The following is an 18,252-nucleotide window of genomic DNA, read 5'->3' as shown; positions in this document are numbered from 1 at the left end:
TGGCAGGGTACTCAGAGCTACAGTTACCCAGAGCCACCTTACCAGTTCCCAACCCTAAGAGATGACTTTCCCTTCTCTTTATGTAATTCTACACTGGCATCTCTCTGATTGCTGGCTATCTTAGACACCAGCTCAGAGACTTGGTTCAGGTGACCACCTCAAAAGAGCTTGTAGTTTGCCAGGGTGACCAGAGGCCAAGCAGAACAACATCTGCCCCTCAAGGTCCAGGAGAGGACAGACCTAGATTTGATGACCTCTGCCTGATAACAGATCCATGAGGTGGGAACATACGGCCTGCATCAGGACCCCCTCCTCACCGTGGGTATCGTTAAGAGGTGTGAGTTCATGTGTGACGTCTCCCTTCTCCAACTCCTTCCGGCCTTTGTGTCTCCATAGCTGTGCCTTTGCTCTCTCTCTCAGGACTTCGGGAAGTGCCCAAGGCTGAGGCTCTTCACCCAGGAGTACATTCTTGCCCTGAATGAGCTCAACGCAGGCATGGAGGTGGTGAAGAAGTTCATTCAAAGGTGTGTCTCATTTCCCCGCCCAGCCACCCCGCCTCTCTCTCTGCCCTCTCTCTGCTTCATACCTGGTTTATGAAGCTCGGGGCAGAACTGTGTCTCGCCCACTCCACAGGACTCTCCCAGCCCTGCATGGTCCCAGCTACTTGCTTGTTGTGTGACCATGAGCCTGTCACTGCTCTGCTGCTGCTGCTGCTACTGCGTTGATCCTGCTTCCTCTGATATCCCTGGGAGATTGTTGTGCAAATAGCTAACCCAGGAAGGAGCCCTTAGCATGGTGAAGATGTTCCTGTCCCTATGGCCCCTGCTCCAGGGGACTGTGGGTGGTGTTTAGAGTAGAGTAAGGACCAGGGATAAGAGCAATGTCACCTTGGCCTGTGTTCTGTGAGGTTTCCTTTTCAAATGTTCTCCTCCTGCCTCAGTTTCCTTATCTGTGAAATGAGATCTCAAGTCAGGAAGCAGGAGCTGATGCAAAGGCCATGGAGGGATGTTCCTTACTGGCTTGCTTCCCCTGGCTTGTTCAGCTTGCTTTCTTATGAAATCCAAGACCACCAGCCCAGGGATGGCACCACCCACAGTGGGCCCTCCCCCCTTGATCACTAATTGAGAAAATGCCCCACAGCTGGATCTCATGGAGGCATTTTTTCTCAACTGAAGCTCCTTTCTCTGTGGTAACTCCAGCTTGTGTCAAGTTGATACACAAAACCAGCCAGTACACACGCACTTCTAGCCCCTACTCTAGTCTGTGGGGTCAGAGCAGGACAGGCCTGTCTCCGTGACAGCAGCCATGATGGCAGCTTCCTAGAGGTTCCGTATGTCATCCTGGACACACGGGTCAGGCCCATTTTACAGATGAACGACCATGGCAGAGGCCTCCATATCAAATAGTACGGTAACACGTATTAAGGGCTGTGTGATGTCACCTGCCCCAGGCTCAGCTAAGGGGACCTGAAATGACATTGTTTTTAACAGAGCACACTCGTGAATAGTCATTTCAGAAACACCTGTATAAATGGGGCTGTCCCAGGACAGAGCCACTGTGTGCTGTGTGATCTGAACTAGATTCAACCCTCTGTCACTAACTGAGGGAGAATCTGTCGCTCTGCGCAAAGCTCAAGGCGTCGAGGTAGAATCTAAGCACTTAGCTAGGCCACTGAGCCAGCCCCCCTCTTGGCTAGGACCTCGGGCCTGAGTCACCATCGCATGGCACAGGCTGAGAGAAGAGATGATCGCCCATTTGGACCACCTCCGAAACTCCACCTCAGGCCAGCAGCTGCTCCACAGCCTCCTCACCTCCCTCTCCTCTCTTTCAGCATGCATGGCCCCACAGGGCACTGCCCACACCCCCGGGTCCTGCCCAATCTCGTGGCTGTGTGTCTGGCTGCCATCTACTCCTGCTATGAAGAGTTCATCAACAGGTCAGTGCTCGTGAGCTGGGTGGGCCTTGGTGGGAGCACAGGGCCACCCTGTCCTGGGAATGTGTCGCTGAAGAGGAGCGATTGTCACTCCTCTCTGCAAATGATCATGGGTGGACCCAGCCCTGGGTTAGGGCTGAGAACAGGGCATGGCGCCCAGCATCAGAAGCTGCAAGGGCACGGGCACCTGGCCTCAAGCTAGTGGCATCCTAGGCTGAAGGCTGCTCACTATGGGGGCAAGGTAACTCTGAAGGGCTGAGGCAAAAGGGGCTGCTCAGACATGCGAGTGTGTGTGTCACTCCGGGTGTTTGGGTGAATACCTGTCATTTTAGCTCCCTGGAAGCTGAGGCAGGAGGATGACAGGTTTAAGGCTACATAGTGAGAACTTGAGAGGGAGGGGAGCTGTAAAGTGTGTACATGTGTGTACTTTCGTGCACATGGGGGAGGCAGGGCGGGGTTATGGCATATTTCCAGCCCTGCTACTGGGGACTTGGGTCTTGGTGAATGGTTTGTACACTTCTCTCGAGGGCCTGCTGCAGAAGATTATAGTTTTCAGAGCTGGGAAGTGATGGTATTGCGCCTGTGGTCACCTCCCCTCCTGAGGCAAATGTTCTTAGGGGGCTCATAGATCCCTGACTACCCCAGAGCCTGTCAGATGGGAGACAGGCCATGCACAGGGTAAAGCCAAGTAGTGAAGGGACCAGAAGGGGGATACCGTGGGTGTTTGCCCGGGAAAGGAGCCTCAGGGCCTAGGATTTAGGTGGAAACGGGTGACTGCTGTGTGTAGCTGAGACCTCTGACACAGGAAACTAGGTGTGACTTATTCCGTTGAGTGTCTCACGACCCATCCTCCAAGGTTTGCTCCAGACCCATCTGTTCTGGTTAAGGCTGTTAGGGGGATACGGAAGGACTCAGACGCCATTAATCCATGAGCTACTTCCTGTAGTATTATAGGTCACGCAGGGCCTGGTGCTGCCGCTGCCCAATTGTTCAGTTGAAACACTGCACAGCTCTGAGGGGCCCCTGCTGTCCAGGGACTAGGAGTGCTGTGGTGGTTGGGGGTGGGAGGGATACTGAATGAAGTATCCTCACAACAGAAAATCTCTAGCATCGTTGAGGATCTCTGACCTTGGATGGATGGAACTACTAAAAGCAGCAGGCAGAGAAGGATAAGGCTGTGACAGATAAGGGATGTTTCTAGGTAGCAAGGCATGAGGGGGGAGGGTTGGTTTTCCACGCCTCGGTCTTGGTCCCACCATTGACAGGAGACCTTTCAATACAATGACCGACCATGTCCTTGTTTTTGAAAGAGTAACTGCATCCCAGGGGTCTGCTCTAAGACTGGGCTGCCCCCTTTCCATAGGAAGACAGCTCCTGCCTGTCTCAAGATGTACGTCCCTTCCCATCCCACAGCTCCTGGTGACATCACCTGGGCAGCCAGAGGTCATGAGCAGTGGGATTTACACCAAGGCCATGGGGTAGATTTCCCAGAGCAAGACTGACATTACCGATCAGAGTGCCTTTGTCCTGGAGTCGTGGCTGTTGGACTTTTGCCAGCACAATACAGGGTCTATTCAACTTAGGGGAAAAAGAAAAGAGGAGGACCCAGGCTCCCTCCCCCTCCTCCCCCAGTGCCATTCTGAATTAATTGGTGGGGTCTTGGTGGCGTTTGGAGTCCCAGGGCTAGAGCTAAGAATTCTTGCCAATAATAAGTTAGAAGGGCCTTTCAGGGAGATGCTATTGAAGACAAGACCCACTAGACTTAGGGAGACAGGAAGCAGGAAAAGGGAGCATCCAGGCAGAGGGACAGAGTATGCAATGGCCCCGTGGTGATGGGGTTGCTGGCGATGACTGCATTTTTCAATTCGTGTTCCCCGGACACCTGCTGCAGAATCATTCAGCCTGCTGAAGTTCTATGCAGACATGCTTAAACTGCCCAGGGGTCTACTCCATGGTCGGGGGTTGGGGGTGGGGGTCCCTGAAGAGTAGGAGCCCAGGGAAGTTAGCATAGCTAAGACCAGAGACAGAGAAGCTGAGGAGGAAGGGACTCCCTGGGGCCAGCGTTGATAGCAGATTGAGCACAGTGGGTAAGGTGCTTGCCATACAAGTGTGGGGACCAGAGTTCAAATCCCCAGAACCCACATGAAAGCCAGGCTTTTGTGGGTAGGCTTGGTAACCGCTTATATAATCCTAGCGATGTGGTAGATTTCCCAGAGCAAGCTGACTAGTCAGCCTAGGAAAACAGGCAAGTTCTGGGTTTGACTGAGAGACTGTTTCCATAGATAAGGTGTCGAGCAATCAAGAAAGACATCCACTGTCAACCTCTGGCCACTACATGCATGCACCTACATGTGTGCACTCCCCTGCATACAAACAGACATACTCATACTATACCACATGCACACACTAGTAATATGAATAAGAAGTAAACGCAGGTTCAGCATGTGGGTGTGGGACCCCGACAGATGCTGAGCAGGAGGACATACTTTTAGAGCAGGCTGGCCTGGGTTATGTTTTCTGAGAACACGGGCGAGCCAACAGACAATTTAAGTAGGGGAGGGTTGTCATGGGATTGCCCATCCGGCCACCACCCTGCTACTGCCACAGGGTGAGAGATGGGCTTCGGGACCTCGGTCATGAGGGACTGTCAAGATGAAGGCACGAGGGGAGGATAAGATAGATCGTCCTTCCTCCCACACAGACTGGCCTTGGCTCCCAGTAGTGCACAGCTGAGCCCCTGGGAGCCCTCAAGTTGGGGGATCCCAGCTGACGGCATGCCCCTCCCCCCTTCCTCCAAGCCTGGTTCTGCCAGGTTGTTTCCTTTTGGCGCATCGGTCAATCCCTCCCAGTGTCCTCCGGGCCTCCGCACCACTCCCGGTGAGCACTCGATGTTCCCACACTTGAAAGAACAGACAGCCTGACCCAGGTTAACGTGGCTGTCTGGAAAAATCACCCAGAGGGGCCAAGAGGCCTTGAAAATCCACTCCTCAACCCCAGCAGAGGCAAACGGGGAGCTGGAGTGCTAAGCACAGAGATCTGAGCCCATGGAGGTCCTCAGGTCCCCGCCTCTCAGGCCACAGGCGGTTTCCGCCCACTATGGAGTTCACAGGTTTATAGGAGCGAGTGATTGCTTTTTCCCCAGCAAAGCCAAAATGTGTTTATTGGGCGCCCTCCGTGGGCTGTGCTCAGCCCTGGCTCGTGGCCGGTGCAAAGTGGACTCAGGGTTCCGAAGCTGCCCACCAGTGCAAGGCCCAGCCCTGCAACACCAGTACACAGTTCACGTGCTTGCTTCTTTTTGGGGGCACGGCACACGGGACAGGTTTACAGGGGACCCGAGCAATTAGCTCTTTCTTTTTTTCTTTTTTAAAAGCACTTTACATTTATCTGTTTGCCTTATTTATTGTGGAGAGGCTCACGTGGTCAGAGAACAACTTAAAAGAGTCATGCTGACCTTTTACCATGTAGGGCCTGAGGATCAAACTGAGGTTGTCTGACTTAGGTGCAAACCTTCCTACCTGTTGAACCGTCTTGCCAGCCCAGAAAGCAGCTGTTCCTGGTCACCCCTGGTGCCATGCTCAGTCTTGTGGAAGCGCTGACAATTGCTTATATTGGCCTGCCCCAGAGCTGATGAACTCCTTAAGTTTGGGGTGGGGAGGTGGGGGCAGAGGGGTGTTTTGAAGGTTCCCTGATTCAAGGGAATATCCTAGTGTCCATCGGGGTAGAAAGCTATGGTTTTGGAGTTCAGGCAGGAACGAGTCCATGGCAGGAAGAGGAAACCAAAGGAGGCTTCCTAGAGGAGAAACCTACAGTCTTGGGACCTTAAAAGACAACTTAGGTGGTAGTTAGTACTTAGCCCTAAAAGCAGAGATCCAGCTGTTTGGATTCATGAGCTGTGACATCCAGGAGATCACTTAACCCCGTGGAGTCTGTCTCACGTGTTCCCAGGAGATGATAACTCTAAGCACTTGTGTGAAACCTAGTACCCGAAGACACGAGCACCAGCCCCCAGAACCTATTGCTCCTGTTACCGTACCACCGTACCCAAGGATGCTGTCCCAGGAATGAGGCCTAACTATGAAAGGGCCTTTCTCAGGCTAAGGCTCTGACAAGTCCTGCTGTTTTGAAAAAAAAGGGGGGGGGGCTCCAAACATCAGTGTTTGGCTTCACATTTTCTAAGCAACTGTGGCCAAAAAGCCAGTTCCTCAGTCACCACCTTGTGACATTTCATGACACCAAGCACAGCGTCAAACCTCCAGGCAGTTGAAGATGGCCAGAATTTAGAGGCGAGCCCTGCAAAGACCCCTGGAGATTTCCAGGCTCTCCAGGGTGTGGGGTTTGGGAGCCATCGAAGCAGGCTGTGGGCTCCCAGGAGGAGAGTGGACGCTGTGTGTTCTCTCACCTGGTTCAGGCAGGCAAGAAAACGGAGAATGTCACCTGAGGGACATAGTGGCATCGAAGTAGGAGGGACAGCTTTACCTCAGGAAACAAGTGGGAGCAGGACTGGGCTCCTTGGGTGTCACAGATGTAATCGGATGATACCGGGTCCCTGTTGGTACGGCTGCGCCAGGTACTAGGTGGCTGTCACAGAGAGGGGTGGCCTTGCTACAGCTATGCCAGTGTTTACTTGTTGAACAGGTATCTGTTGAGTGCCTACTGTGCTGGGCTGTGGTAGGTTATGGAGACGGGCAGCCAGGTCTGGCCTCCAGATCCAGTTCCTCCTTGTACTGAGCTGACTACCCCAAGGCAAACCTCCACATCTTTGTTCCTAATGGACTTCATGACAGCTCCACCTTATTGTGGCCCTGTGACAGAGGTTTTAGGGAAACCGGCTGAGCTGATGCATGAGCACTTAGGGGTCCGAGCTTGTGTCACCAATGGCCTTCTGGTTTGTTGTGTGTTTTTGTTGCTGTGAGTTTTCAATTTGCTTTTTCTGAGACAAAGACCCACTAAGTACCCTAGACTAGCTTGAAACTTGGCAAGCATCCTCCTGCCTCAGGGCCCAAGTTTAGAGCAACTTTTTTTTTTTTAAGACTTATTTATTTTATGTATATGAGTATACTATTGCTCTCTTCAGATACACAGAAGAGGGCATCAGATCTCATTAGGGATGGTTGTGAGCCACCATGTAATTGCTAGAATTTGAACTCAGGACCTCTGGAAGAGCAGTCTGTGATCTTAACCACTGAGCCATCTCTCCAGCCCCTAGAGAGACTCATTAAACTCCGCTCAGCACCACCCTTTCTGGCTGCCAGGGCTGCCCCCACCCACCCACACTTTGCTCTTTCTCTTCTCCCTGTCCAGCCGTGACAACTCCCCGAGCCTGAAAGAGATCCGGAACGGCTGTCAGCAGCCATGTGACCGGAAGCCCACCTTACCTCTGCGCCTGCTGCACCCCAGCCCGGACCTGGTGTCTCAGGAAGCCACATTGTCTGAGCCACGGCTCAAGTCGGTGGTCGTGGCCTCCAGCGAGGTCCACGTGGAGGTGGAACGCACCAGCACTGCCAAGCCGGCGCTGACAGCCAGCACGGGCAACGACAGCGAGCCCAACCTTATTGACTGTCTCATGGTCAGCCCAGCATGTGGTACTATGAGCATCGAGCTGGGCCCCCAGGCCGGCCGCACGCTCGGCTGCCACGTGGAGATTCTCAAGCTGCTGTAAGTACCCAGGAACCCACTGTGGGGTGGGGAGAGGGGCGGGGCTTGGGAGGCTGGTCCTGCTGCTAGCCTGAGCCCCATAGGAGTGGGTGTGTGCGCATGCTTGAGTTAAAGAGCTCGGCAAACTGTACAAGTGTTTCCCAGTACTAGGGAAACTGAGGCAGGAGGATGGCTGCAAGTTCAAGGACAGCCTGAGTTTTATATTGTGGGTGCTAGATCAGTGTGAGCTACTGAATGAGAGACCCTGTCTGAAAAACAAACCAAAAAGCAAGTGTGTCTGTGAGTTCGGGTCGGGGTTCTCCAGCACCCTGCAGCATCACCAGCCATTTCATCTTAGTACTCAGTTACGAGCACTGGCAACCTAGAGCCAGAGTTCAAAGGGCAGAGGTGTTCCCAGCCACCTGACTTGTAAACCAGAACAGGGGGTGGGGCATGTTGGGGTCTTCTGTGTTCCCAGATAAGTACCATGGTGTCTAAAGTTGAATGTGTGTACACGTTATACATGGTTACACATGGAACTGGGTACATGTCCCCCCAGGTGGCATTTAGGAATCTGCGGCGTACTCCCTCCTGTAGTGGAGGGCGATTGTGGGGGCGGCAATCTTCTGTCTGCATTGCCTGTTGCCCTTGAAAGGACTAGGGGGCCCTGCTAAAATCAGTGCCAGACCCAGCTGAGGCCAAGGGAGGGAGGGTTTAACTCAATCTACGGGTCCTACAGCCAAAGGAAGAAAATTCCAGAATCCATTCCGAGCATCTGAGCATTGAGCTTGGATCTGGGTTTCCATGAGGCAGGGAGGAGTCACATTTCTTTCCTGGCCAAACCCCCCAGCACGCCAAGCCTCCCCAGGCTCCTGTGAGCTACATTCCTGGTAGAGGCCTTCCAGGCCAGAGATGCCTGCCTTGGGCTGTTTCCCATGGACCCGAGGCCTCCTGCCACCTGGATTTTTTCCAAGCCTGAGAGACATCACACCACTCACAGAAGTTAACTCCCTTACAGACGTTCCTGATTGAGAACTCTATGCCTTCCTGCTTGGCTGGACCTCCTGTTTGCTGCACCTCTCCCAGGGTCAGGGGTCAGAGGTCATGTCCAGGTTAAGAATATATAATCTGATGAGCCAGGATGGGTCCCACCAAGCTGGCTACCAGGTCTCTGGTCTCTCTAGGCCCTCAGACTTGTTAGATCTCAACAACCACCTGCAGTACAGAGGGCTCTAGTGTGTTGCATCAGGAAAGCAGGTTCAGGGTGGTGGATCTGGGTGTATGTCCCTCAGGTGCCACTAACTAATCTGTGACATAAACCAAGTCATGTGGACTGAGTTCAACCCTGTAGCTCCAGCTCAGAGCAAACACTACCACACACAGATGGATACCCAGTTTTTTTTTTGGGGGGGGGAGGCTCATCAATGCAGAGCGTAGTGTTTCCTGTCCTAAGATAGAGTCAGGGTAAGGTACATTGCTAACTTCTTGACAACTTAGGAAATGAACGCTGTGACATCAACAGACACAAAGGTGCTAAGAAGCCAGTGTCTAACAGACACTGCTTTATCTGTTGAGTAGCATGAGGCAGGGCCCTGTCTCCTCTGGGCTTCAGCCGCGTTGTCTTTCAGCCATAGTCTATGGAAGGCTACTATGAGATTTCAGGAACGGGACGACTTTCCCCATTGTACCGTGGTTCTTGGTGAGAGTGAACTGTACTGAGTACAGTTCAGATGGGAGCTAAGAAAGAGAAGATGGAGCCAGGAGTGGCGGTGTAGGCCTTAAGCCCCAGTATTCGGGAGGCAGGGGCAGGCTGGTCTGTGAGTTCAAGGCCAGCCTGGTCTACATAGTGAGTTCCAGGACAGCCAGGGCCATAAACAGTCCTTATCTCAAAAAAGCCAATAAAAGGAAAAGGAAGAGAACATGGTATGTTGTAGGATTGAGACATCACTTCACAGGACTTTGTGAGGGTGAAGAAAGCCGCACAGAACTCTGGGCTGCAGGGAGAATGTTCGTGTGGCCAGCCAGTCAATTCTTATAAGTTCCCTGAGGTAGGCTTTTACATCGCTGCAATGGGACACCTCTAAAAAGTCAACACAAGCCTGGAGAGCCCAGGGAAGGAATTATTCCAAAGACACATCAGGATTGGTCTACTTAGGGTTAGCCTGGAGTAGGCTGAGTTGCCAACACCAGCTTGGGGTCTGCAGTAGGGAGAGTCCAGGTTTTTTTTTTTTCAGGGTCCTCATCCATCTATCCATCCATCATCTATCCATCCATCCTTCATCCATCTATCCTCCCATCCATCATCCATCCATTCATCTAGCTATCCATCCATCCATCCATCCATGATCCATCCATCCACCCATCATCCATCCATCTATCCATCCATCCGTCTGTCTATTCATCCACACATTCATCCATGTACATATTCTCCTTTTTATTATTAAATTTTTATTTCATGTGAATTGGTGTTTTGCCTGAATGTATGTCTGTATGAGAGTGTTGGATCACCAGGAACAGGAGTTACAGACAGTAGTGAGCTGCCATGTGGGTGCTGGAATTGAACCTGGGTCCTCTGGAAGAGCAGCCAGCGCTCTTAACCACTGAGCCATCTCTCCAGCCCCAGCCACATATTCTTTAAGCATTTGCTGAACATCTCTGCTAAGCCAGGGTCTGTGCTTGATGTGAAAGGTCGCAGATGTTTTTCTCACCCTGTCTCTCAGGATATGAGATGTGCCAGGTACCCAAAGCCAAAACATCAAGAACAGGATGTGGTAGAGTATGGTATAGGAAACCATGACTGTGGGTATAGGAAACCATGACTTCCATCCATTCAGGAAGAAAGAGCAGCTGAGGTGAAGGAGGAAAGGATGTTGCCCCTGCTTCTGAGGTCCCCAGGAAGTGTACATCCACCCCCCTCAACCGCATTTTGAGTTGAATGTCTGAATCTCTTTCGAGTTCTCTAGTAGCCTTTCTACACAGAACAGATCGTACTGTTTTATATATATGTGGTATGCGTGTGTCATGCGCACATGTAGAGGTGAGAGGAAGACATTGGGCATCCTGCTCTGTCCCTCTCTGCCTTGTTACTGAGAGTCTCACTAAATCTGGAGCTAGGTGGGCGGGCTGCAAGCTTCCGTGGTCCCGCCCACCACAACACTAAGGTTACAGACATGCGCTTTTTACGTGGCTTCCAAGTTCTCGAACTCAGAACTTCATGCTTTGTCAGCAAGCACCTTAGCCACTGAACCTTCTACCCAAGCTTCCAAATATTATTATGTAAGGCTTTTTTTTTAATAGAACAAAAGACCTGAGTATAAGCGTCTTCTGCAGTATGAGCTTGGTCACCTTCTAGTGAGGCACTGGACTGTCTAGTGGGCAGAACATAGACGGGAGCCGGGATCCCAGATTCAAGGCTCAGCTCTGACCTGAGATCCAGGCTGAGATGCTGACATTTCAAGCATTTGTGTTTATAACTCAGTGACCGTGACGCCCACTGACCAGGAGGGCTTTGGAAAACCGCACGTGGCATGTAGTGAACGCTGCATAGAACGTCACGTTTCAGTGTGCTGGAGGCCATGGGCCAGTTAAGGGTGGCGGTGATCTTGTCATGGGAAGGCAAGCTAGCTGCAAAAAGTGGATCCCCCTCCCCCCCAGGAAACCCAGGGAATAGGCACATTCTAGCATGCATCCCTGCAGTCTCTGAACTTGGAGACTCTCGGTTGGCACAGTACAGCAGGCTAGTGCCCTATCATGCCCCACCTCACCTCCGGCTACCTGAACCCAAACATCCCGTCCCTCCCTCTTCGTGTGGGTGTTCCGGAGATGACGTGAACAAATTTGAGCCCCAGTATGGGGTACAGTGCGTGCCTAGATGTCGGCCATAACACTGCTCAGACTTATCTAGCACTACCAGACCCTTCTGGTAATTCTTTTTCATGTTGTTGCCCAGCCTCCGGACTTTCCTCAGAACCTTTCCAGGGTGTGATCTGGGTCCTGAAGTCTTTATCGTGGGTTCATTTGGAGGGCGGTATGTCGGGAATAGTCCAGAGCCAAGGGTTATCTAGGCCATACTTTGTTAGAAGCAAGCATTTGTTTGCTTTATTTCTGTGGGAAGCCCAGGTAGATAAGCAGGACACACAGGCAGGCAGCGCTGTTAAGATCAGAGGACTGGGCTGGTGTGACTCGGTAGCGAGCTTTCTGCATGTTCGCAGAGTCCTGGTGTCTATGCTTATCACTGCACAAACCAAGCATGGTGGAGCATGCCTGTAATCTCAGCACTTGACAAGTGGAGGCAGGAGGATCAGTTCAAGGTTATCCTCAGCTATGGAGCAACTTTGGGGCTAACCTAGGCTACATGAGATCCCTACCTCAAAACCAAAAACAAACAGAATGAATGGGACTGAAAGGAACAAGAAGGAAAAATAATAGGGGAGCCTCGTTAGTTCAGATAACAGCAGGAAGCCTGAATTCTGAAGGTAAAAGAGGAGAACCAGACCAATAATGCAACTTAGAATTCACGCCCAGCCATTCGGCAGAACCCACAAGCCTTGTGATATGAGAACAGGCTACCTTGAGGTTTGCTCTTCATTCAGCACAGCCCTCAAAGCCACGGTGTTAGGGACTTGGGTATAAATACAGTATAGGTGCTGGGGGTTGGAAATATCCATCATGGCTTCAGGAGTACCTAAGACACACCTCACCTACCAGTGGAGATTTGTAGAAAGTCACAACGCATCTCTGAGCCTCGGTTTCCCCACAGTTCTCTGGAAGCTTTCCCATATGGGGGAAGGGGGGACTCCACCATCAGACTGAGACCTTGTTAAAATCTCCCCCAGTGATGTCTCCACTCCGCAGTCCCCTCAGCCAGCACAGAGCAGCCTCTCCCCAGGGCCTGAAGCATGACTCTTCTCAGCCTCAGTTGCACTGTGGGGCAGCAGAGCATGAAGCATCTGTCCTGTATATCACATCTTGGTCCCTTATCCTCTGAGCAATAGCTTCACACTGCCACCAGGCTGCACCTCACGGGAGGGAAGGCTCCACAAGGCACAGCATGTCTGGCCCTCCCCTGTGTCCCTGCTTAAGGTGCAAGCTCCTTACCACACGAATGTCTGCTTTGGGTAAGGTCTTGATGGTAGTCAGTTAGCTCCAGTCAGAAGCCTGAAGGCTTTGTCTCAGCCAGGACTGTGTTAGCTCTGGCAGTCTGCTTAATCTCTCAGAGCCTTGCGTTTCCTCTCCAGTTTACTTCGCTGTGAGTTTGCAAAGAGCAAACAATTGGAGATCTAAAGTTCTCTGCATAATGCAGGTGTACAGGAGATGCTGAAGAATACATCTCGGCCCTTTTCAGTATTCTATTGTGACTACCAGCCAGGTCCAGTGGAAAAAGAGAGGAGGGGGGTCTAATAGCAAGAAAAGGAATGTCTGCGTGTTGAGGACGTTTGCCTAGCATGTTGAGACCCTTGGATCGCATCACCCTCTACGTGGACATGGGATGGTGGCCCGGGCCTGTAATCCCAGCACTCAGGACCAGGAAGCAAGGAGATCAGAAGTCCAGAGTCATCCTCAGCTGTGTAAACAGCCAGACTGGGCTACATGAGACCCTGCCTAATTGTGTGTGTGTGTGTGTGTGTGTGTGTGTGTGTGTGTGGTCAGAGAACAGCTTGCAAGGGCCAGTTCTCATCTTCCACCATGTAAATTCTGGGACTCGAACTTAGGTTGTCAGACTCGGGGACCTTTAGGTTTAAGCACCTTTACCCATAAGAGTCACCTACCTCATCAGCCTCCAGACCCTGTCTAAAAAGAAAAAAAAAAAACCTTTCTGGTAGCTGGGGACAATGGTCCAAATTGTGTTTGTTGCTTGGTTGGTTAGTTTGTTTTTCTTTTTTCTTTCTTGAATCAGTCTGTAGGTTTCCCCCTGAGTCTGGTCAGTCACAGACGATAGGGACAGGTGTGCTTGTACTGCTATGACGTCTCCATAGGCCATGTGGCTGGAACCACAGAATCTTCTCAGTTCTGAGGAGACAGGTGCGGGTGCGACAGGACTATCGGACCCTGGTGCCCTTTCTCTATGTCCTCTCAGGGTCTTTCCTGTGCACACATTTCTCGTGTCATTTGAATTGGTTCAGGGCCCAACCTGGTGGTCCTGTATTACCCCTCCTTAAAGGCTCTCTCTCCAGATAGGTCCCACTTTGAGGTCATTATGGGCTCAGACATCCACCTGGATTTAGGGATTGGAGACCCAGAGTAGCCCCTCACCCGCTGTGAAGCCTCAAAGTTTCGCAAACAGGGACAGAGAACGCCTCAGTTCTGATACACAATCCCGGGGAGCTGAATGGTTGCCCCTCTGTTGTTATTGGGAAGTCTGGAATGTTCTTTGTTGATTTGTGCTGTGCTGTGGCTGCTGTCTCTGAAGTGGGCAAAGCAGAGTCCATACCGTGTGCTAACCCCGGATGTTTCTATCTTACGGGATAACAAGTGGAAATCCTCTCCCTGCTGACCGGCCCTCACCGGGTTTCTCTCTAATCCTAGGTCCAACTATGATGACTGGAGACCGTCTCTGGCCAGCTTGCTTCAACCCATCCCGTTCCCCAAAGAGTAAGTCCCACCAGGCCCCGCCCAAAGGGGAGGAGACCCCACCAGGCCCCGCCCAAAGGGGAAGGAGACCCCACCCGGCCCCGCCCAAAGGGGAGGAGACCCACAGGAGATGATGATGTCATGGGGGTGAGGAGGGTGGTGGGACCCACAGCCAAGACCTAGAGATGTGACCTAGCTCAGGGCCTCTCTGAAAAACCAAGAGTGTGATAGGAACAGCCTCAGGCCTCATGGCAGCAACATAGGAACTCATTTACCTCAGAAGAGGCCAGAGCCATCTCTACCATGCCTATCCTGTAGTCATATTAACGGTTTTTATTACACAGCACGTGGGGACAATAATATACCTCATTCCCTGGGGAACAGTAAAAATTGACAGTTAATATAACCACTGTGTTAGGTAGGCATGGTGGCACATACCTATATAATCCACCGGTTCTCAACCTCCCTTTAATACAGTTCTTCATGTTATGATGACCTCCCAACCATACAGTTATTTTTGTTGCTACTTCATAATTGTAATTTTGCTACTGCTGTGAAGCGTAATGTAAATATCTGATATGCAACGCCTATGGAAGGGGTCTTTCGACTCCCCCACCCCATCCGCTGCAAGGTATCACAACACACACAGGTTGAGAACCGCTGCTTATAATCCCAGTTTGGGATTACCCTGAGCTACATCACAAAGCCCTGTCTGCAGAAGAATGAAGTCAAGAAAGAGGGAGGAAAGGCTGGTGAGGTACTCTGGTGGCAGAGCGTGCACCTAGCCTGTGCAATGCCCTGCAGTCATCTCCAAGCACCAAGAAGCAAAAAGAAAAGAAACCGCATACTGAGACATTTCAGGGCTGTACAGGGAAAGGCTGGCTACACATAGGGAGCCCTAATAGCCGTTAACTAACAACCCTCTGTGATCAGAAATGGACCCTCTGTGTCTCTTTCACCCACCGTCATACTGACATGAAATTCATCATGGGAAGCATCGCTGTGTGGCGGTGGGTCACAACCTACAGAGGGCTTCAGCTTAGCCGTGGGTCTCACATGCCTACAGGTCTGTTTTGACAGATTGGAAGCTGCTGGGTCTTGAGAGACACTTGGGGCTCTCTGCAGAGCCCATTAGTGAGCCTGTGTTTATGAATGCAGATCCTCGGAGGGGGACATTACACCCAGTAATTGCCCCATTTGCTGGCCGCCTGGTTCCCTCTGGGCTCCCAAGAATGGAGACCGGAGAAATCCGACTCCTCAGAGCCTTCTCTCTCTGTGGCCTCATTGGCTACAGCAGCTGGCCCCACAGGCCCTGGGACCCGCTTGACAGAGGCCCATGATGCAACTCACTTGGGAGAATGGTCCCTGATTGCCTAGCAATGTACGCTGGTAATTAGTGCAGCCTCACCTTAATTGTGGAACAATTAACAAACACACCTGGGTCCCTCGAGCCCGCCTGTGCCTGAACGTTCTCACACTTCTACAGTTGACAGGTGTGGGCCTGGTGTTGACTTTGGGGACACCGGTGGCTCGGCCTGTTCATGTTACTGTGATCCTCACCTTGTCAAAGGAGGGCCGCATTGGATACCCAAGTTTCTTTGTCAGTTTTCTCTGCGTTCTTTGAATGAGAGCTGAACTCTAGCTATCTTTGCTGATCATTGGGGGAAGTGTGATCATTGGGTAACAGAGGCCTCTAACTGCCTCTCTCTTTGTTTTTGATACAGAGCTCTCGCACACGAGAAGTTTACAAAGTAAGTATGTCAGAGGCCCCCCACACACACCTTCTCCCTCTGTGAGTGCCCCCTGCACCCGGTCACCTCCACACACCCCTGCCACCTCCACACCCCAGCCACCACCAGCCTTCTCCTGCCCATCCAGAAGCACCACCTGAGCGGTCCCCTGTGACACACATCCAAACTCTGCTAGGATGTCTCCCATGTGCCTCAAGGCTACCCCAACCTGCTCTTGGCCTCTCTTCCACCCCTCTCTACCCCTCCCTCCCTGTCCACCCAGGCCTGCAAATGACCCACCCTCCTCTTCCTTCCAGGGAACTCAAGTACGTGATTCAGAGGTTTGCAGAAGATCCAAGACAGGAAGTAAGTCTTTTTCTTTTTTATTTTTTTTTCTACTTGTTTATTGGGAGTGGGACCTAAACCTTGTTTCTATAGTAGGGAAAAAAAAAAGTTTGGGGGCCTCCTCCATCTCCTTGCAGAAGCTACTGAGTCACTGGATCCTTATACAGACTATCCAGGGTCCTGGCCCTGTGTGCGGACACAGCCTCTTTTCCCTGTGTGGAGCCGCCCAGATGTGATCTTGAACTTCATTTTGGTTAACCAGAGACTGGCAGACAGTGTCCCCGTGCCACATGGCTTGAGATTCAGTGGATCCTCCATGGAATGCCCAGCCAGCTTCCAGTCGACTTTATCGTCCTGTGTGCTGCTAGTGTCGGGGTCCCTGGGCCAGGGAAGGAATAATCGCTGAGCTCTGAGCTCTCACAAAAGCCCTGAGCTTCAGAAAACCAAGGGCTGAGGAAGCTCCTGCCCAAATGTCAGGCTCATGCAGGCTCCCAAGAGGAAGCCATTCTTATTCCTTTATGACTTCAAAATCACCCCACAAGCTAGGCAGTAGTGGCCCATACCTTTAGTCCCAGTGCTTAGGAGATAGAACAGGCAGATCTCTGAATTCAAGGGCAGCCTGGTCTATAGAGCTAATTCCGGGATAGCCAGAAGAAACAGAGAGACTGTCCAAAAAAAAAAAAAAAAAAAAAACTAAAATGTCTCTCAGGTCCCAAGTCTAGATGCTGTAGGGAAACCATCCCCAGACCTCCTTGCTTGCCTTTAAGGCAGACCCCCACTGACCCTCATGATTTCAGATCCCTGAACACCAGAACACCAAGACCAGGTGTTGTAAGCATCCTTCCTGCTTCTTACATGGTCTCCAGGCTGCAGTGGGAAACCTCATTCTAGAAAGTTCTAACTCCATCACAGGTTTTACATACCATATTTAGATGCAGTGAGGGGGGAGGGGGGAGCAAAAAGGCTAATGAGGAAATGTCACCAGCTATGGTCTTAGTTGTCCTTAAGCCTGAAGCTATATGTATGTGCATGTGTGTGATCACAGTGTGTGTGTGTGTGTGTGTGTGTGTATGATCACAGTGAGTAGGTGTGTGTGTGCGTGTGTGTATGTGTGTGTGTGTGTGATCACAGTGAGTAGGTGTGTGTGTATGTATCTGTGTGTATGTGATCACAGTGGGTAGGTGTGTGTATATGTGTGCATGTGTGAGATCACAGTGGATAGGTGTGTGTATATGTGTGGGGGAATCACAGTGTATAGATGTGGGTATATATCTGTGGGGGGGATCATAGTGAGTAGGTGTGGGTGTGTATATGTGTGGGAGGATCACAGTGAGTAGGTATGAGTGTGTATATATGGGGAGGATCACAGTGGGTAGGTGTGAGTGTGTATATGTGTGGGAGGATCACAGTGGGTAGGTGTGAGTGTGTATATATGGGGGGATCACAGTGGGTAGGTGTGGGTGTGTATGTGTATGGGTACTTGTATGGGATCAGTAGAGAGGTATGGGTGTGAGTGGGTGTGGAATCCCTCCCAAACACACCTATGTATCCATGCACTTGTCCCTAACCACAGCTCTGGGATGGAGGGAGGGAAGGCTTGTTTGGGGGGCCCTGACAGTGTTCCTACTGTAGACAGAGACATGTCAATAGAGAAGGACACATGGACAAAGAGGTGAGGATGAGACCTCACAGCAGGATTGGAGAGAGCTTGAGATGGCCAGGCCTGGATGGAGGCACGACTGCTCACACAGGAAAGGCGGAGAATAGACCAGAAGAAGGCAAATACCCCTTGGTGACCAACCCTAGACAGGGAGCGGCAGGGAGCCAGAGAGAACTCAGGCACAGAGAGGTGCAGAGAGTAAGGACACTGGGTGTGGTCGCTCATACTTTTAATCCCAGCACTTGGAAGGCAGAAGGTAGATCTCTTGAGCTTGAGTCCAGCCTGGTCTACCTGGCAACTTCCAGTATAGCCAGGGTTAAATAGAGAAACCCTGTCTTGGAAAAAAAAAATCAGAAAGAAAAAGAAAAGAAAGAGGAAGT

At 51.5% G+C, this 18,252-nt stretch overlaps 1 protein-coding gene across 1 annotated transcript in view; it reads left to right on the top strand.

Moving 5' to 3' along the window:
- Nucleotides 1–18,252, top strand: part of Cmip (c-Maf inducing protein) — a 205,180-nt gene that overhangs the window by 173,711 nt on the left and 13,217 nt on the right. The window contains exons 8-13 of the mRNA XM_052166910.1: nt 421–524; nt 1,832–1,936; nt 7,235–7,588; nt 14,093–14,158; nt 15,862–15,888; nt 16,185–16,233. Coding sequence (XP_052022870.1) covers nt 421–524; nt 1,832–1,936; nt 7,235–7,588; nt 14,093–14,158; nt 15,862–15,888; nt 16,185–16,233 — 705 coding nt within the window. The remainder of the gene's footprint in view (nt 1–420; nt 525–1,831; nt 1,937–7,234; nt 7,589–14,092; nt 14,159–15,861; nt 15,889–16,184; nt 16,234–18,252) is intronic.

The sequence above is a fragment of the Apodemus sylvaticus genome, chromosome 21, assembly GCF_947179515.1.
Source record: "Apodemus sylvaticus chromosome 21, mApoSyl1.1, whole genome shotgun sequence".
Taxonomy (NCBI): Eukaryota; Metazoa; Chordata; class Mammalia; order Rodentia; family Muridae; genus Apodemus; species Apodemus sylvaticus.
The sequence above is the reverse complement of the archived record's forward strand: the minus strand, read 5'-3'. Positions and strand labels throughout refer to the sequence as shown.